Here is a 21063-nt window from a genome sequence, read left to right on the forward strand (position 1 = left end):
AAAACACATGTATTCACTTTATACGACAATAATAGCAAATTCAAAGCATGAAATCTATCAACCTGTGATAATAGTGCTAGTTAAAATGGCGTCAACTGTTGCAGATGGGAGTAACTCGAGGGTATCGTGCTGCAAAATGGAAGAGAGAAAGATAACATGTCACAATTGGGACCCAAAATAAATTGAAAGCAATAATCAACAGCATCCCCTGTTCTTGCTTTGGCGAGAGCCACTCGATCGGAACACATCTTCCCATTCACCCATCCCGCTTCTTAAGTGAGTTCCTCCTCCTCCCCTTCGCCTAGGGTTTCTCCGATGGAGCTGGACTGCGCTGTCATCAAGAGTTATCCTGCTTCGAATACTCGAAGCGTCACTGGTGCCGTGGCCGTATAAGCCACCATCACCATATTGGATGCCACTTTGCGGATCATCGGGATCAATCTCTCCAAGCTCAATCTTGGTGAGGATTATTCGGGCCAACCGGTTGAATATTTGCTCGACGCCCTCACCTGTGAGGGCAGAGACTTCAGTAGCAACGGGGATATTGAACTGAGATGCCCAACGAGAACTTTCCTCGAGGCTGACTTGGCGGCCTTCGGGGGAATTGGTCGCGGTCATTCTTGTCCCAGCCGCTCCTCCAAAATTACTAACGGACCTGAAAGAACCACCACTTGAATCAAGCGGGAACCAAGACTGCTTGCTGGATACACTGGACGGTGTTGGGGGATGCTTCGCGGTAGAATCATCCGGGCCCTGGGTTTGCAGGAAATAATCCGATGCGAGGTCAGACTTGTTCCCTGCAAGTAAGACGGTAAGGTTCGGCGAGGCAAGGGCGCGAGCATCCATCAAGAACGTAGGGAGAGCATTGAAGGAAGCGTGGGATGAGACGTCGTACACGAGGATGGCGCCCGCCGCTCCGCGGTAGTAGGATCTAGAAACGGAGCGAAACCGCTCCGTACCTGCAGTATCCCAGAGTTGTAACTTTATCCGTTTTCGTTGCGAGCCTGTGCCTAGTTTGACGACTCTCGAGGAAAACTCCACCCCGATGGTTTGCGATGACAGCACTCTCCCTACAAGCGCAGCGGTGGGTGATTAGCGAGCTGGCCATCCAGCTCGAGAAGAAACGGGGTCTCTTCGAGATAAAAGAACGGAAAGAAACTCAATCGGGCATTCGAAACCATACATTCATCTTTTACAAATCGGTGCAGTACACAGGATCTATGGGCGATACAGAGAACATACGTGAGCGATAAGAGCAGCAGGCATAAGTTGAACAGCATGAACAAGAGAGTACTCACTTCCCAGCACCACTTGGACCAAGAAGGATAATCTTAGCCAGATAGTCGTACATGCTCTCCAACTCCTAATTTACCTCCGAGGATTAGGATCTCATCTTCTCGCGGCGGTGAACCCGGGAGGAGGTGCCATTCATACCTGGTCTTGGCCTGGGGGTAAGGAAGAAGAGACTGCAGAGGACGCATTCGACATTCCTCTTTGGCGCGTCATGACTTTGGACCCAAAGACACACAAAACAATAGTAGTGGATAGTTTCTTGATCGTTTGTTGGTGGATTAGATATTTGTTATCAGGATGACATGACGCTGCCAAGCCTGACCCAAAATAAATGACATGACACTAATATGGACCAGGTACAAGTATCTCATCTCTTGACCTCACGACAGTCGACAGGTAGCATTTGTTCTCTGTTGAACTTTTAAGAACTCATATTTGGTAACACTGCGTACTGGTATATATATACAGGGGTAACTGAATTGATATTTAGCTTAGACCCATCACCATAAGTTACCATTACAATTAATGATGGTAGTGTGTACTTGGTGAGAGGCAGAAAAGAGGAATTCAATAGGCATACAGGGGCAAGTGCCATACTTATGGTTTAATATTGATGATGTAACCATAGAAATGTGTCATAGCCACACTTGGCAGGAACATTCAAACGGACAACAACCTCCCATCGAGATTAACAACCATTAGAAAAACCCCAAACTTTACAGTATGGTGTCTTGTTTGTCGTTGTTTTCCAGGGGTCGGAGAGCGACCCAAGACGTGATGGGAAGTACGATGAACGCTACGCCTCAAGATTCACTAAAGCCACCGCCCCAACCTTTGAAAGACCATATGCCGGACGATTCAATCAAAAAGGGATTACCGAGCTATCATGATTCTCAGTCCTCATCATCAAAAGCCCTACCTCTTGCTCAAGGGTTTGCTGGTGTACCAGAAACCAACCCACCCCCCTATCATAACTGGCAGGATGCAGTACCTGACACTAGCACGTTCCCACCAGCACCAGTGATAAGTTACTTCAACTCCAACGCTGGAAATGCATTGAGTACCGATGCAGAGCGGGCTCATGCATTTTGCAATAACACCCCCCTTTGGAGACCTGTGAAGCCATCTCCGGCAGTCCTTCAATCTGTCCAGCAACATGACCTTCGTCCTATGCTGTCGACCGAGTTCCGGGGGGAATTGTCACCCATATCTCCTGGTCGATGGAAAGGCTCCACAAGGAATATGAATAAAGACTGCGTTGCCCTGACCCACTTGCCTCTATATTTCCCTGTCGAGGATTCGCCCCTAGTGTCGGGAGGAGCCAAGAAGACGATCTACTTTGAGGTCACATTGTTAAGGCTCGGAGACGGACCTAGGCCAGCCGATTCCAGCGGGTTTTCAATTGGCTTTGTGGCACAGCCATATCCATCTTGGCGGTCTCCTGGATGGGAGAGAGGAAGTCTCGGGGTTTTCTCTGATGACGGATGTCGGTTTGTTAATGACTCATGGGGCGGACGGGATTTCACACATGAGTTCAAAGTGGGTGAGACTGTTGGCTTGGGGATGACGTTCTCCCTCTCAGACATGGTGGTTTCAAGGAATATGGGAAAGAAGCCAATTGTGGACATTTTCTTCACTCGCAATGGCCGCCATGAGGGAGGCTGGAACCTTCATGAACAAGTCGATGCAGATGCTGGGAGCGTTGAAGGCCTGGAGGGTGATTATGATATTTACGGAGCTGTAGGCTTATTTGGAGGCGTTGACTTCGCAGTTTGCTTTAATCCTACAGGATGGCTATGGAAACCTACGTGATATCTACATTCATCTCAGTGATACGGCCAAGTCCATTTCTTTCTTGGTATTTTTTCCCTTCATTGTTTTTCTCCCTCCACTTTCTCGTCGCTTAATTATCTTTGCTTGACAGTGCCTGCATCTAATCAGCTAATCATGTGGTTTCGATGAATAAAATCAAGCCCTAACTTCTGTATTTCTAAATAATGACACATCTGAAGTACACATTTCCCTTCTTGCATCTGCTGCGTTGATTAGCCAACACGACAGTGCCTCATAGTAGTAAACCTCTTCATAATCGTACGAAAATCAGCTTCTGTTACTATTTATATAACATGTCTGTAGGCTAAATCGCCTGGTTCTAGAAAACAACGTCCCGACAGCCGAGTCACGCGTACATCCGAAGACACACGATTCCACCAGGATTCTCGCTGATCTAGACACGAACATTAGTGTCTCGGGGGGAAGCATGCGACGCAGCCCCATCACTAGCTGATCTGTTCCCTGTAGGTATTTATGTCTATTGTTATTGCTCCGAAGTACGTCGGATCCAGGGGGGCAAGCACGTTGATGATGAGTGGTGATCATCCCCCAAGTACATACATATGCAGTGGGCTTACTTGACGTCATGGCATCCTATCATGGGAATTGAGCCGTATTCACTATGCTGCATAGTCCTGCTATGTATAGTACCTCGATGCAAGGTCAACCCAAGTGGGAGATTGGAAGAACACCGAATATAGCATGATTTGATTTTTTTTAAGACAGGGATACTAATCCTATGGTCTAGAATGTAGTATTTGTACGCCAATACGTCAAACTTGCTAATCTCGACGTTTGCTTCTTTCCGATTGATGGTGTCTCACCAGTCTTATATCAAGCTGTAAGCGGCTCAAAGACACGCCCATATTCATCGCCTTCTTTCCTTGTCTTTTTCTATGTCCTATTGCACTTTTCTTTCCGGTTAAAAGGATATATGTATATATAAAAATATATATTTGCATTTACCATGGTTTCATCTTCGAATATTAATTGAGGATTGAGCTTGGAATGAAGTCAAGATATAAAATTACCGGGCAACCAATGGGATGCAACAGAATACCGTTGACATAACCTCTGCGGACTATGGATATGCCTTGGCTATTCATGGAGTGTAGAGTACGGAGTACAGAGAGATTTTGGTTAAGTCAATAACACCTTTCATTTTCCAAGGGCTGCCTCTCAATCCTTAAAATCACAAGTATCTGCTCGTTCATTCGTTATCAATATCATTCGTATCTGTTGATCTCTTAACTTGAACTTCAATATGATGTGCTACTCCGTACTCCGAGAACAATTATTACAATGAATATTATTTATTATCCATTATCATTAGCTTTCTCCACCATTTCTGACGCTGGAAGAGTCGAGACCAGATCGACCGGAGTAAACCAGAATTCATCCGTATGTGCTCGATGTCAGCCAGTAACAAACCCATTGTGCTATTCAGGATCTTCTCCGACTATTTGTGTGATAAGCCTTTATTAGAATTGCTTTTGATATGAACAATACAGCACTCTTTTTGACCCATAGTCATGTTGTTTACTCATATCTCCACGGAGGTCACGGTGGAGACAGACTCGACTTCAAGCGGTATGAGGGGCTGCAGTTGCCAAGCACCACTAAATTCTAGTTACATTATTAGCCCAGCCACACTAAACTTAATAGGGACAAGGGCTGGAGAGCATGGGCCACCAAGCTGTGGACATAAGTGGCAGGAGCTTTCTTTCTTTTTAGGGACTGGCCAATCAGCGGCCTGACAGATTCAATGATGCCAAGGCAGAAAGAATGGGGAAATTATCGTACCGATGATACAGTATTTGTACGAAGGCGTGTGCCGTGTCGCAACCAACCGCTGTCTGTGGTGGTCACGACCGGGATTTGGAATCACGAAGTCTATAATTTTTTGAATATGATGCTGGTTGTTTATCCTTATCTGTCATTGCCATAAGTGATCACATACGATGTATGTATCGGTACAGTAGTGCTGCCTGTGTGCAGAAAAAAAAAAAAAGGTATAAAGTACGCACTCCCTGCTCAGTATGCCTCTGTAGGGCTGTACTACTGCACGTTCCTGATACTCTGCTTTAACATATCACTATCACCCGTTTTAAGCCCCATTTACTATCAAACACGTAGCAAACTAACAAATCCACTTCATACCCGTCACAGTCTGTCAAAAGCACTTCGGGGAACCAACGTACAATGCCGTACAACGAACCGGTCCCCATAATTTTTTCGCACGGTACTGACTGTACAAACAACTCAATTTCAAAGCCCCACAATGTCAACCAAGTAACGAACTCCACCACGGAGGAGAACAAGCAGACTACCGAGAGGGTATGGATACGATAACAGCAGAGCAGCGAATTACGAGCTTATTCCTCTTCTAAGTGCAAAAAAAGTACGATCTGCACGGAGAATTATGGAGTACAAAGAAAGAAGATTTTCAAAACTCTCAACCTCATAGGACTCTGTGAAGGAGGGGGAAGGAGGGGAAAACGACGAAAGATTGAGCGCGTGCTGGGCTCCTGACCTGTATCATTGCAAGAAAAATAACTTTTATCTTGACTGCTGAATGTGCTCATTCTATACTTCAAAATGTGCCCATCCGGTATTATTTTTGATCGCCAAAAGGAACACGGTTTGGCGTTTGGATCGACGACGTACAATGCATGTCATCGAGGACAGCGTATCTCTATTCTCTTAAAGGCTCCATCTTCCGACTTCCCGGCTGATACTACTATGTTGTCGTCCAACAGCATGCTCTGGAGGTAGACACAGAGGAAGAGAGAAGAGGCTCGTATTGACATCCCGCGAAATAAGCCCGTCAAATATGGGGTCAGGTGGACAGTGCGCCGATAAGTGGATCAACTAACCTACCGCGGCCCGGTGAGTTGAAAAGTCCTCCAGCCGCAAAATGATGAAGGATATTGATACCTCTATACAGTATGGAGCAGCAATAGTAATGATACTCATAGTTGCTGCAGCAGCAACAACGATGATAAAATGGAGTACGGGCTATTATATGGTTGCAGATATTCCGTACAGCGTACTTCGTATAGAGTCTTTACTTTGTACGGAAATACTCCGGCTTAGTCGCTCAGTGGAATGATGGGTCCTGGTTCGGTCATTCCCGGATACGGGTGGAGCGTGTCGGGGCGGAGTCCAGTCCTGAGTCCGTGCAGCCGAGATACAGTGTACGCGTCTGTTTCAGAGCGCTACTATGTACTAGGAACGGAGGACTATGCATTGTCTTCTTTTTTAGCTGTTATTTGTTACTTGATAACATGTGTTGACATGATATTGGAACAACCAACCCGGTGACAAGTGGTTGGATCTCGGGTTCTTTCTCGACTATGTAGTACAGGGTACTTATGTGATTACTATCATACATGCATAGATAGGAATGCTCGTGGACAAAAAGGGTATATGGTAGATATTACGAGTAGATACTATATTATCATGGTTTCTATATATGCAAATCACTTTGCACATACCCAGGGGTGTTGACGATATACCGTCTCTCTCCTATCTTACACGGCTCTACTCTATCAAAGCAACCTGCTATATATGGAATACATAGTTACTAGTAGTTATGCACTCGCAATATTATGGCCATTTGCAATAACCCTTTTCGGTAAGGTGCATGGGAACTTTCGCTTCTCATCCCTGATGGAAACGGCGCTGTTCCTCTTTGCATCCATCAGCACGAGCTCTGTTGGCCCTTGCTGGACCTTGGCGCGGCAATGGCCTTATGCGGGTCAACTGTTGTGTCAATCGCCTAATTGCTTTTAATTTCCGTCGTTAAGTAAAGTGTAGGGTACTTTTTTTCTTTTTCGTAAACTTACACGACTGGCCTTTATTGGCGGATAGGGGAAAATATTTTGGTCAATGTGGAAATTATGCCGGTGAACCGGACAGCAAATGGCCCGTGTGAGAGTACCTTATTTCATGAACCTACAGGTTATGGGGTTGGTTCACTCTGGGCATAAAATCAAGTCCGTTATGCACCCGTGCTCTTGACTTTATCCCGAGAACTACGGAGTACAATGTACGGAAATATTACTACTTGTACATACTCTGCACTCAGTTCATGCACATTTCAGAAAACCTACTAAGCAAATATCAAACTGGAAGGAGAATCCCGCACTATGAAAATAGCCGTTTTGCATCATCCGTACGCCGTACTTTGCACTTTACAGCAACCTCGTGCGCTCTCTTGCACGTCTGGGGAATGGTCTCGACTAAATCAATTTGCTGTCAGCCTATTGCAGCGCGGCCTGCATTATCCACTCAAGCTTCATGATCCATCCAGTCTACCATTGTCACTATGCTGTTGGACGATCGCCGCTAGGATCGCCGTTGTGACCGTTTTGTTTTTGTTTTCTTTTTATTTTGTTCCTTCTTGGGCTATCTTCTATATATATCCTAAAGGTCCGGAATCCTGAAACACCACACAATGCCGATATTTAGATAGACAGGCGTCTAGACACTACCCAATATAGAGGTATACGTACAGGGGTACTACTAGTCGGTTAACTGCAGATGGCAGTTCGTTGTTCATTTCGGACGGGGCTATATTTTGGGAAAGATGACACTTCTCCGGACATTAACGGCTGACGATGGATGAATTGATCTCTAGTTCGCAGTGGGTGGTCTTAGCTTAAATTGCGTGCCTTGTCCAGATGGAGTAAGGACAGCCCATTTATTACGCAGCTTCTTGTTGCTTATCCCACTCTCATGCGTACTTTTGTCTTCACTTTCTTTGCATTCTCTAATCCTCGATGAACAGGTTAAACAGGTCATCGCTACTGAGTTCCCCTATTTACTATATTCCGATTCAAAAAAGAATCCAGAACATGTATTAATTTACTCTGTTCTCCGATATTATTTCTATATGGAGTTACTCGGGAGTGAGTCCCGTGCTGCGGCAGTGCCGGATTTGGATAATAGCCGCGAGTCAGAAATCCATACCCTACACACGCAAAAATTTACGTGCCTTATTCAAACCTTATCTACCATGACTTCTGGTTTCAAATTCTTGGCTATCACTTTTATTGCCAGTACTATTTACTGAAGAATGCTGAAAACGTCAGTTCTAAACCTTAGTTCAGCGCATCGGCCGAAATTGACGTCGAGTTTGGACCAACATGAACAAAAAAAAGTCAAAATAAAATCACGAGGTCTAGACATATGATGATACTAACAAGGGGGATGTTGAAGATCATGAGAGTGGAATCGGCCGGGATTTTTTCTTTTTTGCTCTGCATTTCTATTTTAAAAGATTTTCTTACCTGGCCACCTTTTTTAATCGACCCGGGCGATGTCCTCCGTATGCTGCATGTGGCGCCCGAAGGGGAAAAGGTCGGAGTTCCCGTCCGTACGACGACGCACATAGTCCGTTAGCCACCACTACTCTGTACTCTGTACTAACTACAGAAGTCGACCATGATAAAGGAAAGGCAATTATAAATGTATAGCAATTTCACGAGGAGAATAGAGTAAATGTCCGGCAAGTCAGACGGCTATGCTCAATCAATTCTCCACCTGTAACTCTGTAATACCGAGCATATCTCTTCGGTTATGTAGGTAGGAATATGTACATGCTCCGTAGCGTTAAAGTCTCTTGTTCTAATTTAGATTTTTTTTTTTCCAATTTGCCTTCCCCGAGAAAGTAAACTAATGTCACCTCCACTGATAAATTAACCATTAGGATGTCTTGACTCAGTCGGCCCATCGGCATCTGTACAAGTACGGGTGTACGGAGTATTCCGTCTGCATTTTTACTCTACGTAGACTACTCTATATGGTAGCAGTACATTTACGGAGTCGTAAACACATCTGACTCAGCCACTCCGATGGCCATTATAGTATTTTGTTATTGTTTGAAAAAGAACAATAACCGTCACGGGACAAGAGAAAATTATCTCCGTACTCGTACCGTACCAACAGGACCCACCCCCGGCGGCAGACGAGCCTCTCGGAGAGCTCTGAGGTTACAATACGGTACCGTCCACCCCACTCGTGGACCATGTCACTGTACATAGTCTAGCTGCATGGGCCGCCGTCAATCCCTTTCCCCACTGTTCCCACTTATCATCCAAAGTCCATCTAGATCCAGGGTCTCTCCCTCGGGCTTGATGCACGAGGCAAAAATACAGCCATGCATGACACTCAAAATGACAAAAGGAACTGGAGCTCATTATTTTGGTTATTATTTTACCAATGGGCGAAAAAAAAAAAAAAAAAAAAAAAAAAAATGTACAGACCAGCATGTGCCAATTCCCCTGCCGCACCACTTCATCTCCAGCAAATAAAAATCGTCCAATGGATGCGCATCTGTACTGTTGATATTTCAAGTCCCGACTTTGCCTCAACTTAACTGCAATCTCATCCGGATTCTTCTTTTTTTCTTTTCTGTTGCCTTCGGACTGAAGAAGCTCTCTTCCTCTTCGGTCAGACATTCGTTTTAACTTTCGTTTCTCTTCCTTGTTTCTCTCACTTTCCTCGTTCTTCATCCTCCCCTCTTCCTCTCCTCCCTTCATCTGCCTTCTACTCTCTTTCAATCTTCTACTATCGAAGATCATTTCAATCACCTCTGCTTTGAAACACATTACTGTCGTCATTGGACCAGAAAAAGATTGGCAAGATCAAGAATTGAGAAAATAACAGATCTATTGGTTGAGACGGGGAAAGCTCCGGGATCTTCTCTCGAAACCATGGCATTCCCATTTATGCGAGCTTTTCTCGCTGTATTGTAAGTAGTTTAAATACTATCTTGCCCGAGAAAAATAACGGAAAGCGAAAAAAAAATAAAAAATAAAAATAAAAAAAAAATAAAAAAAATAAAAAGAGGAAAAGAAATTAAGGAAAAAGAAAAAGAAACTGACCAAGAGGTCCGCAGTCTCTATCGCTATCTACGTTTGATGGTCAACCTGTTTTCCTTCTGGACTTTCAAACCGATTCCTCCTCCCGAAACTCCGAAATTGACTGCCCAGGATGTCACGGTAATCATACCGACGCTGGAAGGTTGTGGCGATGAATTGGTCGAGACCATCAGAACCATCCTTGATAACCGGCCGTACGAACTTCTACTGGTCACCATCGAAGCCAATCGAAAGAAAGCCGAAAACATGCTCAGTTCGATGCCTGCCTCCAAGTCGAGAATCCGTCTCTTTACCGTCACTCATCCCAACAAGCGCCGCCAAATGACTCGTGCTATCCCAGAAGTCCGGACGGCCATCACCATGTTCGCCGATGATGACGTGAGTTGGCCGCGCACTGTTATGCCTTGGATCTTGGCCCCATTCGAAAAGGATGAGCGGTACGGTGGTGTGGTCACCTGCCAACGTTTGCGCCGTGCGACTTCCCCAACATTCTCACAGCGCATCTACAACTTCCTCGGGGCTCTGTACTTGGAGCGACGGAACTTTGATTGTGCATCTACGACACATATCGATGGTGGCCTTCCTTGCATGTCCGGACGCAGCGTTGCCTATCGGACCAAGATCCTTCAAGATGAAGTGTTCACTTACGCTTTCACCAACGAGGAATGGTGGTTTGGCAAATACCAATTGAATGCGGACGACGACAACTTCATCACTCGTTGGATGGTTTCTCACGGCTGGGAAACGTTCATGCAGTACCATCCCGAGGCCGAAGTCCAGACTACCCTCGAAGATAACCCCAAATTCCTGAAGCAGTGTGCACGATGGTCGCGAAGCAACTGGCGCAGTAACCTGACCAGCATGTTTCATGAAAAGCACATTTGGTAGTAAGTATTTTGCTGTCTCTCTTTTTCTTTTTCTTTTTCTTTTTCTCGGATTTCCGCCGAAAAAAAAAAAAAATCCGAGTGATCCCTGCACTGGTTGTGGAAATTATTTCCACTTTTTTGTCCCCTCCATTTTTGCCGTCCAGTGGATGAACACGAACGCGTCTTATGAATCGGTGAAACGGTGAACGAACTGCCCCAAGGAATTCGTGATCAAGACCGAATCATCGTGCAGTAAGTTGACGCGGGCGTGCTTCCCATTTCTGATGAGGCACATAATCTAAAGCAACCAAAGCACGCATCTTCATTCAAGCCACAACGCTAACGTGTCTGTGCCACCAGCCGTCAGCCTTGGAGCGCTTACGCCGTCCATTTGACAACCCTGTCGCCTCCCGCTCTTATCAGCGACTTGTTGCTCCTTTTACTCTGCCACAAAGCCTTCGTGTCATGGGGCGAGGAATGGCATACCTTGGCAATGAAAGCCTTGGGACTGTGGATGTTTGTCAGCAAATTCATTAAACTTGTCGGTCATTACATTCGTTATCCAGTCGATGTTTTGCTACTGCCCGTATCCATCCTGTTCGGTTATCTCCACGGAATTATCAAAATATACGCGGTGCTAACTCTCAATGTGGTAAGTTCCAAAATATCAAAATACACGGCCCTCCCTTCCCACCCTCCATATTTCTCTTGCAGCGCCCTGAGTTTTTGGGGCGCTGGGTGATGAGTTCTAGCCTTGGTGGTTTACAATCTTGTCCATTCATGTCGCACTCCCGTGCTCAACCCCTCTCGCAATACACTATAATGCATGATCCTACCGCATGGTTCAACCAATGGACTTGCTCCTGCCTAACAAAGAGTCCATCTCCAACTTTGATAATTATGCATGGCTAACTCTTGGATCAACTACAGACCGCATGGGGTAGCAGAGATGGAGCCGACGATTATGACGCAGAACGTATGAAGAAGCGTACGAGTATCGACCGCATGAAGCAGCGACCTTACTACCCCAACTTCGTCACTCAATAAATGGCTTCCGTATGATCGACGAATGATTAGCCGGCCGCCCATCCTCCTCCTTTGCCGAACCGACGACATTAACATCTGTTGGTACGCTGCCTTCCAGTTATCAAATATCTTACTCGAACCGAATCGAGTCAATCTAGAGCGAGACAACGCAAGAAATCGTGTTGCTGGCACCGTATCAAGCCACCGTGTGACCGCTGGCCATTGATCTCCATACATGCTTACGACGAAATGCCTTGATGATGCCCTAATCTGGAAAGATGACCAATATGAACCCCCGGATAGGATTCCAGACGTCATGAAACGTTTGGCATCCACATACTTATCTTCCCCCAATTTTCTCTTCTCGTTTTCTTTTTTAATCGAGTTGGTTTCGCAAATGGGGTTCTGCGATATACCATTTCAGTTCTTCTACGCATTGCTCCGTCACTTTAATACCCAGACTTCCTGTCTCGTTTTCTGTTCCCCTTTCTTCTTTTTCCTTACACCTTTTTTGAGCATTGTGTTTTCTACTTTCTCTCCCCTGCCTTGTTTTGATCCGTTCGTTCCGTCATGAGGGTTGACGGTGTCAGACCACTAATAACTTGGTGCTCATTCGACCAGGCCAGAAAGACAAGAGGAGGGAAAAAAGGAAAAATACGGCGGGACCTCAATTATGTGAGGCTAATCTGTAAATTACAGAGGCGTGGGCAGGTTCGCCCCGTCGCTTGGATACCACTAATACCTTTTGAACAGGGATTGATCTGTTTTCATATTAGACTGAAAGATTATGGGCGGCTTTCTGTTTTGATTCAAGTTCTGTTCTATTGTTTGCTCTCATGTCAACTATGGCATAATAGCTAATGTATCCTGCTCCTATGATTTAAAATATATATCATAAAAAAATACATTTCAGCCTTGATTCAATTGTTATATGCTCACTCACGTCAAAGGGATCGTCAGCGTAGTGACAAAGCAATATTCGCAACCATCAGAGTTTCTGCAATATGGCGTAACTATAATGAAATCAGGTTGCTGATGTACACTTTTCATATGTGTTATGAGGCATGGGGAATAATGATAATGGCATGGATCAGACATTGAATTGCGGAGAATGTGGCGCTTGTGGCAATCTGGGCCCGCTAATGTTTTTTCGTCGGCAACTCGACGGTTCATTCGGACAAGCTCTCTTTCAGCTACAGCATAGTTTCCACCTGATACTTTTGTCTTACCTTTACCATTTCATTTGCCAACCCTTGTATTTCACTGCCAAGAGGATTCACCCTTCGATTGCGCGAAACGGCGATGACGATACTCACTCGCGCCACCGCGACTCTTTCGTCGCAGTTGTTTTCCACTGCTGTTCAACGTAATGCATCAACAGCTCGCTTTTTTCATTCTTCCCCGCTGAGGACAGCTGTTGCCCATCCTATTACAGCTCATGGGCCTCCCCCAAAAGCTCCTGCACCGGCGGCAGAATTTGGGGAGCAGCAACAGCAACAGCAACAAGCAGCAGAGGAAGAAGCGAAAGTTGCCGAAATTGAAAAAGAGACACCAGCGCGACCACCGAAACCTTCTGCTCTCAGGAAACGGTTTTGGAAAAATGTCGATGTTAAAAAGAAGCCGGGTATGTTATATGAAAGAAAGGAAGCGGGGCGGCTGATCTGAAGCTGACCATGCTATGCGGTTCCAGAGGAATATCAAGTTTTGCTTGATACCAGACCTATCCGGACGCCGACCAAGGATATTCTCTCAATCCCGCCAACTAAGCCTCATCTGGCACACGCAATTGCTCTGGAGTGGGATGTAATGACTTCAGCCCAACAAGCCCTGAAGCACCATATGATCCCGTTGACTTCGTTGACTGCACGGGGAGCGGACATTGCTCGGGAAGATGCGCAAGGCCAGACAACCACCAGGGAACAAATTGTGAGAACTACCATGCGATATCTAGACACCGATACATTGCTTTGCTGGGTGCCGGAAAAAAACCCGTACTCGCCACCAGAGGTGGATGAGCAGGGCGAGAAGAAGGAGAGTCTCCGTGATGTCCAGGAACGAGTGGCCAAGGACGTTATTGCGTATCTGAGCACCAAGGTCTGGCCAGGGATTGAAATCAAACCCATCCTGGATGAGAGCAGCATCATCCCGGCTTCTCAACCGCAAGCCACGAAAGACATTATAAAAACATGGATCTACAACCTTCAGGCTTATGATCTGGCCGGCTTCGAGCGAGGAGTACTCGGTTCAAAGAGTTTACTCATCGCCGCAAGATTGGTGGCTGAATGGAGCGAGAACTTCCGCCACGCACAGAACGTGGAGCAAAAAAGGTTTGGTATCGAGGAGGCCGCTGAAGCATCGACCTTGGAAGTTAGGTGGCAGACTGACATGTGGGGTGAGGTAGAAGATACCCACGATGTTGACAAGGAGGACGTTAAGAGGCAGTTGGGCAGTGTGATTGTCTTGGTCAGTGGAGAGACTCGATAAATATCACGGGATTGAAACGTTTGTGTAGACTTGTATTCTAGATTAGATACCTTTCCTGATGAGGACTGTAAATATATGCATTGTGTGTAATAGATTTTTAAGATTGACGCATACGACAAAATAAAAACGAATCACTTCTTGAGCTCCAAACGACCACCAAACGCCGTATATTGCAGTAGATATTCTACGAAATATACGGAGAAATCGTATTATATAGTGGTAGTACAGTGCAGCGATCCTATGATTCCATAGAAACTTGCCAAGGCGGGACCATGTGAAGACGGAGATCGCAACAGACCCCTTCGAGATTAGGGGGGACCTCTCCTCGCCACTTGCAGCTCTGAGAATTATCCCTTGAAAAGGAACCATTTCTATTCATCCCGCTGTTGTTTCGAGCTGCTAGTTATTAAACCTCACTCCCTTCTGCCCGTATATGTACCAGAGACCTATTGGCGCCAAGTGGCGAGTGTGAGATATGACGGAAACAGACGAAGGGTAGGTCATTTCTCTGGGACACGTCTCCAGTTCCATGGATCGTGATGGCAAGCCGTGTCATCGTCTGGGTGATTTCAACGATATATATGGCTGCAGATGGTAGTTGAGAAACGAAACCATTACTCTCAAGGAACCATTGAACCCGTCCAGATGACCACTCAATGACCTTCCGCTATGCCGTCGCCATAGATCTTTGATGGAATATAGCCTACAAATCACTGGAATCAGGCGAAAGACCGCTGCTAACAATGCCCCTACCTCTTAGACACAAGCGCTCCCGGAGTTCGCTCGCCCTTTCCATCTTGCATCGGGACAAGTCGCGAAGCGAAGAGATTCCCGAAGAGGTCGCCAACCGCGATAGAGGCTCGCTCGAATCCACCAACTCCCCTTCCACCGTGAATAACGATGGCTTCTTGAGTTCCCCCATAACCATGTCGCGAAGCAACGGCCGCCGAATGTCTCGCCAGGAGACAACTACTTCCCCGCCGACTTCCGCCGATGGCTCCCTGGGCCCCGCTGCCTCCAGCCAGAATGATGGAGATACATTTGAGAAGTTGCCTTCGATCCCGCAGGGCGCTGAGGGCGGAAGCGTGTCTCTTGAACAATCTGTGAGGACATTCCGGTTATTTGAGATTCTGCGGAGCGGGGATACAACGGCTATTTACAAGGCAATCAAGGAAGCCAAAGATCACCAGGGTGCAGGCACTCTTTCTGGGACCACCGTTCTTCACTTGGCTATTCAATGCGCCGAGCCGCAAGTGGTTGAATACGTTCTGTCTGCAGGCGATGACGTTGATATCAATGCGCGAGATCGTGATGGCAATACGGCGCTTCACCTTGCTGCGCAGCTTGGTAGAGGTCCGCTGGTGCGAGAATTGTTAAATCGACCAGCTGTCAATGACTCGTTGGTTAACTACCGTGGCCAAACTGCTCTCGATCTCGCCCGGACTCCAGAGATTTTCCAGCAGCTGCAGTTGGCACGGTCCTTGTTCATTGACAGCAAAACTCAAGAGATCCAATCCATAATTACTCAGGAGCAACCTGAAAAATTGGAAAAGCTTCTAGAAGAGCCCCGAGTAGAAGGGACCATTGATGTGAATAGCTTGGAGCTCGTTACGGATCCCATTACAGCGCAGTCCGGAGGGACTCTGCTGCACGAGGGAGCGAGGAAGAAGGACACGAAGCTTATCCAGATCCTCTTAATGCATGGAGCCGATCCCTTTCGCCGTGATAAGAAAGGCAAGTTGCCGCAGGATGTCACCAAGGACGACCGGACGAAAGCCATTCTAAAGAAATCACCGGCTGCCGCCATTGCGCAGCGTGGTATCCAGGAGAAAGCCATTCTGGGAAACAATACCGCACAGGCTCTCGCCGGCCGGTCATCCATTGGTGAGCCTCCTTTGGCAGGCAAGGACTCGCGCGAAATGAGAGGGTACTTGAAGAAGTGGACGAACTATACTACCGGCTATAAGCTACGGTGGTTTGTCCTTGAGGACGGAGTGTTGAGTTACTACAAGCACCAAGATGATGCTGGCTCTGCTTGTCGTGGTGCGATCAACATGAAAATCGCGAGGTTGAATATGGACCCTCAGGATAAGACACGGTTTGAAATCCATGGCAAATCGTCCGTTAAATACCACCTCAAAGCGAATCACGTCGTGGAAGCGAAGCGCTGGTTTTGGACCTTGAACAATGCCATCCAGTGGGCCAAGGACGAAGCTAAAGAGGAAGAAAGACGCCAAAACCAGGATGCCGAGGCACTTCGTCAAGCGAAACTCGATCAGTCCGAGGGACGACAGCTCGATTCCTCAGGTGAAACGAAGGGCTTGGCTCCTCCGTCGCTAGAGGTGCCGAACAGCAGCGGCTCAAAGCTCAGCAAATACACATCCCGTACTACTGCGGAAAGCGGACCTGGAGACGAGGAAGGGTCCATATACGACCCCTTTGAGCAAGGCGGTCCACAGAGTGATGTGAATCGGGCAACCAGTCATGGGCCTGATGGGGAAGAAGATGATTACGGTGACTATGTGTCCAGTCGCGAGGTTCCTGCTAGCGACAAAGATGCTTTGAATATCACCGCACAATCCGCAAAGGTTCAACTTGAATTGCTTGCAAATGTTGCATCCTCCTTACAAACCGAAAAGTCGAACAATCCAGACATGACCATCTCGGATCCGGCAGTCGAACAAGCCTTGGCTGCCTATGATACTGCTGTGAGCAGTCTTAAGAGTTTGGTTCAGAACCTACTTAAGATATCCCGCGATCGTGATTCGTATTGGCGCTTTCGATTGGGTCGGGAGGCGCATCTTCGCAACATGTGGGAGGAGAGTATGGCTCGAGTCGCGCTTGAACATGAAGACCTTCAGTCGAAGATGGGCGAATCCGAGGAGAAACGACGCCGGACTAAGAAAGCGCTCAAGGAAGCGCTGGAGGGTGCGTCTGCCAGTAACACTCGCCTCGCCGCGGGTGTTTCGCCTCAGGTGCAAGTCACCAGTGAGGATGAGACTTTTGCCGATTCTGGTGACCAGCAAGTTAAAGTCGAGGAAAACGCGGAAGAGCTTCCGGGCCATATGGAGGAGAATACCAAGAAGGGAGGGCACACCCGGGTATGCAGTCTTTACGAGCCTGATTCTGACGAGGAAGACGAATTCTTCGATGCCCTTGACGCGGGCGAGATTGAAGCAGAGGATTTGACCAAAGCTGAGAAGAAGGAAAAAGAACAGCCTAGCAACGCAAACGGTGAACTTCGGGCCGTGAAATACAAGCAAGTCCAACCTTCATTCAAGGGATATGAAGAACCCATTCGGGAGAGACTCAAGTTGGATTACGATAACAGACCAAGGATCTCTTTATGGGTAAGCTACCCCCCAAGGGCAAAATATAAGCAGAAAATCTGATGTTCTTTTTTAGGGAATCTTGAAATCTATGATTGGCAAGGACATGACAAAAATGACGCTCCCTGTGTCTTTCAACGAGCCAACTTCCTTGCTTCAGCGTGTGGCCGAGGATCTGGAATACGCGGACCTTCTTGACATCGCATCTGATCGATCTGATTCCATGGAACGTATGGTATATGTTGCTGCATATGCGGCAAGTGAGTACGCTTCCACCATCGGTCGTGTCGCCAAACCATTCAATCCGCTCTTGGGTGAAACATTCGAGTACGTGAGGCCAGATAAAGGTTATCGTTTTTTCGTGGAACAAGTCAGCCACCATCCTCCGATTGGGGCTGCTTGGGCTGAGTCGGCCAAGTGGGATTACTACGTAAGTAGTGGTGTCCCGAAATCATTTCGTTTTCTTTCGACTCAAGACTGACGTTAATTTTCTGCACAGGGTGAATCGGCTCTTAAGTCGAAATTCTACGGAAAATCTTTTGACATCAACCTCTTGGGTACATGGTTCTTGAAGTTGCGACCCGTCTCCGGGGGAGAGGAACTCTACACATGGAAGAAGGTTACTTCTTCCGTTGTTGGTATCATCACTGGGAATCCCACAGTGGATAACTATGGATTAATGGAGATCAAGAACTGGAACACCGGGGAGGTCTGTTACTTGGACTTCAAGCCCAGAGGTTGGAAAGCTGCATCCGCGTACCAGGTGACGGGCAAGGTCGTTGATTCGAGCGGGTCCCCCAAGTGGAGTGTCGGTGGCCGGTGGAATGACAAGATCTATGCTCGTCACACTCCCGGTTTTGAGGCCCAAGTGTCTGCTCAAGACCCAGAATCGGCCAAGACGCTCTTGGTTTGGCAATCTCATGAACGTCCCACGGGCATCCCATTCAACGTGACCCCCTTCGTTATAACGTTGAACGCGCTACCTGAAAACTTGAAGAACTATCTTCCTCCCACAGACACTCGCCTTCGGCCGGATCAGCGTGCTATGGAAGAAGGTGAGTATGATCTTGCTGCGGAGGAGAAGCACCGGGTCGAGGAGAAACAACGCGCGGCTCGAAGAGAGCGGGAGGCTAATGGAGTGGAGTATCACCCCAAGTGGTTCACCAGAGCACAGTGCCCTGTGACTGGTGAAGAGTACTGGGCACACAATGGGAAATATTGGGAGTCCAGGGAAGCGCAGGACTGGAGTGCCAGTGAGGATATATTTTAAAAATACTATACAAAGTACATAACAAAACAACAAGGAACGAGGATTTCGTCTTGACTTTAGTCGTGTGCCTGCGGGTACGACCAAGGTATCTTGCTGTATATATACATTGCTTTTGGAATATGCACTGGTTTCATCAATCAGTAGATTCGTCACGTGATATACCGCTACCAAAATAATCGCCGATCCCCGGCAGCAGTCTGTCATTGTCCATCACTCGCCCAAAAACTCATGATGACTGGCGAGTATACCTGTGGACGCTGTCTCCAGGTACTCCGTCGAGGGGTCAGAACCCATGGCCCTATCGTTCGGCCGCAGAGCTGGACCAATTCGAGGCGGGGTTGCAACAACGCTCCCGCATTCTCTGCTCGAAGCTTTAGCTCACACTCACGGAGCAACAACGGCAATGAGCGCGGTATACCAACAGGCACGCAGGAACCGCTCAAGCGAGTAGCACCATCGCAGTCGCAACCAATTACGCCCGCCAGCCAATCCCTCGTAAAAAAGGCTGCCGCCTCTACAGCGTCAGGGAAAGCAGGGACCCGGGAACTGCTGAGGCCCAATAACCTCTTCCATCCCTTCTCCAGGTCGCCGTCACGGGCCATTCGACAGCGTGCGGAATTCATCAAACAGAATGCTTTCTGCCCTCACCCGAGCCACCAACAGACCCGGCTGCCCGTGTCGCCGCACGACCCGGAATCACGCAAGAGCACCCAGCATGCCAGTCTCCCGCCTGCCCATTCGCATTTCGAATGCCCCGACTGTGGTGTGCCAATCTACTGTACAGAGGGACACTGGATGGATGACTTCGAGGCACATCTGGAAATTTGCGAAACCATCCGCCAGATCAACGAGGATGACCATGACCTACACTCTGGGCGGATTTTCCCCGAATTCTCGTACCCGGGTGTGCAGGATGACACCTATGTCATCAACATGACAAATTGGGATACGTTTCTTTACACGCGCGAGTTCGAGGCGATCAACGACGACCGTAGCCTGCGCCAGGTTACTCGGATGTTGACATATCCGATGACAATTGGAAGTGTTCTACACGAATTGAGCCCCTACAGCGTCCGGAAGAATGATAGGCTTACCGTTGAGGGTCTTAAGAGCTTGAGCGGTGAGTTCATTTTCTCTGAATTGAAAAAGAATCAATAGACTAATGCCTTGCTTTAGCTCTACGATACAGTTTACACCCTCCTAAGACCGGAGAGGGAACCGACATTCAGGGACTGCGTCTTAAAGCGCCTCCAGTTCGAATCTTCATCCTCGGAGCTCGTGCCGAATCTTCCCTACCCCGCGATGTCTGGCTTCAGCTCAGTTACATTTTCCCCCGTACCCTGTTCCACTTGGTCTTCATTGGACCTGAAAGCATGGCCAATCGGGACGAAGAATTCCCGCTCCCGGAGCGGACGCCTGAGAATCCCTTCGGGGGCATCGTGGAAGACCGACTGGGTGGACAGATGAAGATCACCACCTACGTTGACTACTTCCATACAATGTACAAAGCCAACTACTTCCAGCCGTTCGACCCTTACTTGGACCTTGTGGTTCTCTTCCACCCCGGTCTGGGCCACCCAGCCAGCTCTTTCGAATGGGAGGAGACTCTCCCGCAGTTGCTGGAGACAAAGGTCCCGATCATCAGCACGGGATACACGCAGTGGGACATGGAGCGTGACATCAACTGGGTTCGCGAGAAGTGCGAGGGTGAAGTTGATATCTTGCTGGAACCGGGCGAGAATATCTTCCGTAGTCTGCGGTGGGATCTGAACGACTTGGACCCTCATGACGTTTCCTGTGGGAACTGGGGCTTGTGGGCGTTCAGAGGAAAAAGGTACGTTATTTCTTCTCTCCACTATTAAGATAGAATATGAATTAACTATCCGATTTTACAGATACGAGGCGACATTGAAAGACTGATTGATGGGGTGTGAATTTATCCTTCATATCGGGGATTGTTTATGTTTATTGTAAATTGTACCATATACACTTTTATAACTTGTTAAACTGGGCAAAAGCAATGGAATGGAGTAACCTATCTTCTCTTATCTATATTTACCACAGTATCAGTCACG

The 21063-nt window shown here is 47.5% G+C and overlaps 8 protein-coding genes across 8 annotated transcripts; 6 read left to right on the forward strand and 2 right to left on the reverse strand.

Moving 5' to 3' along the window:
* Positions 1-195: 195 nt before the first annotated feature.
* Positions 196-1505, reverse strand: EURHEDRAFT_502333 (putative Ras family GTPase (Rab4b); the record flags this gene model as incomplete). The annotated part of the gene is made up of 4 exons (XM_040785777.1): positions 1435-1505; positions 1299-1372; positions 1184-1218; positions 196-1070 (listed from the first exon to the last, which is right to left on the reverse strand). The coding sequence occupies exons 2-4, from the start codon at positions 1349-1351 to the stop codon at positions 196-198; spliced, it is 963 nt and encodes a 320-aa protein (XP_040637830.1). The 5' UTR covers positions 1352-1372; positions 1435-1505.
* A 166-nt stretch (positions 1506-1671) lies between these two features.
* EURHEDRAFT_413358 (SSH4 family protein) lies at positions 1672-3321 on the forward strand. The gene has a single exon (XM_040782151.1). The coding sequence runs from the start codon at positions 2071-2073 to the stop codon at positions 3103-3105; it is 1035 nt and encodes a 344-aa protein (XP_040637831.1). The 5' UTR covers positions 1672-2070; the 3' UTR covers positions 3106-3321.
* Positions 3322-9011: 5690 nt separating this feature from the next.
* On the reverse strand, positions 9012-9958 carry EURHEDRAFT_95867 (uncharacterized protein). The gene has a single exon (XM_040787703.1). The coding sequence runs from the start codon at positions 9750-9752 to the stop codon at positions 9123-9125; it is 630 nt and encodes a 209-aa protein (XP_040637832.1). The 5' UTR covers positions 9753-9958; the 3' UTR covers positions 9012-9122.
* EURHEDRAFT_413365 (glycosyltransferase family 2 protein) lies at positions 9365-11332 on the forward strand. Its single transcript, XM_040782152.1, has 3 exons — positions 9365-9883; positions 10031-11131; positions 11240-11332. Exons 1-2 carry the CDS (start codon positions 9846-9848, stop codon positions 10899-10901), a joined length of 909 nt encoding a protein of 302 aa, XP_040637833.1. The 5' UTR covers positions 9365-9845; the 3' UTR covers positions 10902-11131; positions 11240-11332.
* EURHEDRAFT_413366 (uncharacterized protein) lies at positions 11240-11992 on the forward strand. The gene is made up of 2 exons (XM_040782153.1): positions 11240-11531; positions 11810-11992. Exons 1-2 carry the CDS (start codon positions 11373-11375, stop codon positions 11924-11926), a joined length of 276 nt encoding a protein of 91 aa, XP_040637834.1. The 5' UTR covers positions 11240-11372; the 3' UTR covers positions 11927-11992.
* Positions 11993-13207: 1215 nt separating this feature from the next.
* Positions 13208-14389, forward strand: EURHEDRAFT_403499 (ATP synthase complex assembly protein ATP12; the record flags this gene model as incomplete). Its single annotated transcript, XM_040780220.1, has 2 exons — positions 13208-13529; positions 13596-14389. 2 exons carry the CDS (start codon positions 13208-13210, stop codon positions 14387-14389), a joined length of 1116 nt encoding a protein of 371 aa, XP_040637835.1.
* A 950-nt stretch (positions 14390-15339) lies between these two features.
* EURHEDRAFT_458487 (OSBP family protein) lies at positions 15340-18988 on the forward strand (the record flags this gene model as incomplete). Its single annotated transcript, XM_040784509.1, has 3 exons — positions 15340-17739; positions 17795-18148; positions 18218-18988. The coding sequence occupies 3 exons, from the start codon at positions 15340-15342 to the stop codon at positions 18986-18988; spliced, it is 3525 nt and encodes a 1174-aa protein (XP_040637836.1).
* A 213-nt stretch (positions 18989-19201) lies between these two features.
* Positions 19202-21028, forward strand: EURHEDRAFT_413369 (putative mRNA processing protein (Mss51)). Its single transcript, XM_040782154.1, has 3 exons — positions 19202-20108; positions 20165-20822; positions 20884-21028. The coding sequence occupies exons 1-3, from the start codon at positions 19220-19222 to the stop codon at positions 20906-20908; spliced, it is 1572 nt and encodes a 523-aa protein (XP_040637837.1). The 5' UTR covers positions 19202-19219; the 3' UTR covers positions 20909-21028.
* Positions 21029-21063: the final 35 nt, after the last annotated feature.

This window comes from Aspergillus ruber, assembly GCF_000600275.1.
Source record: "Aspergillus ruber CBS 135680 unplaced genomic scaffold scaffold00017, whole genome shotgun sequence".
In the NCBI taxonomy this organism is placed as follows: domain Eukaryota; kingdom Fungi; phylum Ascomycota; class Eurotiomycetes; order Eurotiales; family Aspergillaceae; genus Aspergillus; species Aspergillus ruber.

What these genes read in the sequence shown, in the direction of transcription:
- EURHEDRAFT_413358 (XM_040782151.1), top strand. Translation starts at nt 2,071, where the DNA reads ATGGGAAGTACGATGAACGCTACGCCTCAAGATTCACTAAAGCCACCG.
- EURHEDRAFT_95867 (XM_040787703.1), bottom strand. Translation starts at nt 9,752, where the DNA reads ATGACGACAGTAATGTGTTTCAAAGCAGAGGTGATTGAAATGATCTTC.
- EURHEDRAFT_413365 (XM_040782152.1), top strand. Translation starts at nt 9,846, where the DNA reads ATGGCATTCCCATTTATGCGAGCTTTTCTCGCTGTATT. An exon ending in CGAGCTTTTCTCGCTGTATT is followed by an intron (nt 9,884 to 10,030) that starts GTAAGTAGTTTA and finishes AGAGGTCCGCAG; the next exon opens with TCTCTATCGCTATCTACGTT.
- EURHEDRAFT_413366 (XM_040782153.1), top strand. Translation starts at nt 11,373, where the DNA reads ATGAAAGCCTTGGGACTGTGGATGTTTGTCAGCAAATTCATTAAACTT. An exon ending in CGGTGCTAACTCTCAATGTG is followed by an intron (nt 11,532 to 11,809) that starts GTAAGTTCCAAA and finishes GATCAACTACAG; the next exon opens with ACCGCATGGGGTAGCAGAGA.
- EURHEDRAFT_413369 (XM_040782154.1), top strand. Translation starts at nt 19,220, where the DNA reads ATGACTGGCGAGTATACCTGTGGACGCTGTCTCCAGGTACTCCGTCGA. An exon ending in GGGTCTTAAGAGCTTGAGCG is followed by an intron (nt 20,109 to 20,164) that starts GTGAGTTCATTT and finishes GCCTTGCTTTAG; the next exon opens with CTCTACGATACAGTTTACAC. An exon ending in TGGGCGTTCAGAGGAAAAAG is followed by an intron (nt 20,823 to 20,883) that starts GTACGTTATTTC and finishes CCGATTTTACAG; the next exon opens with ATACGAGGCGACATTGAAAG.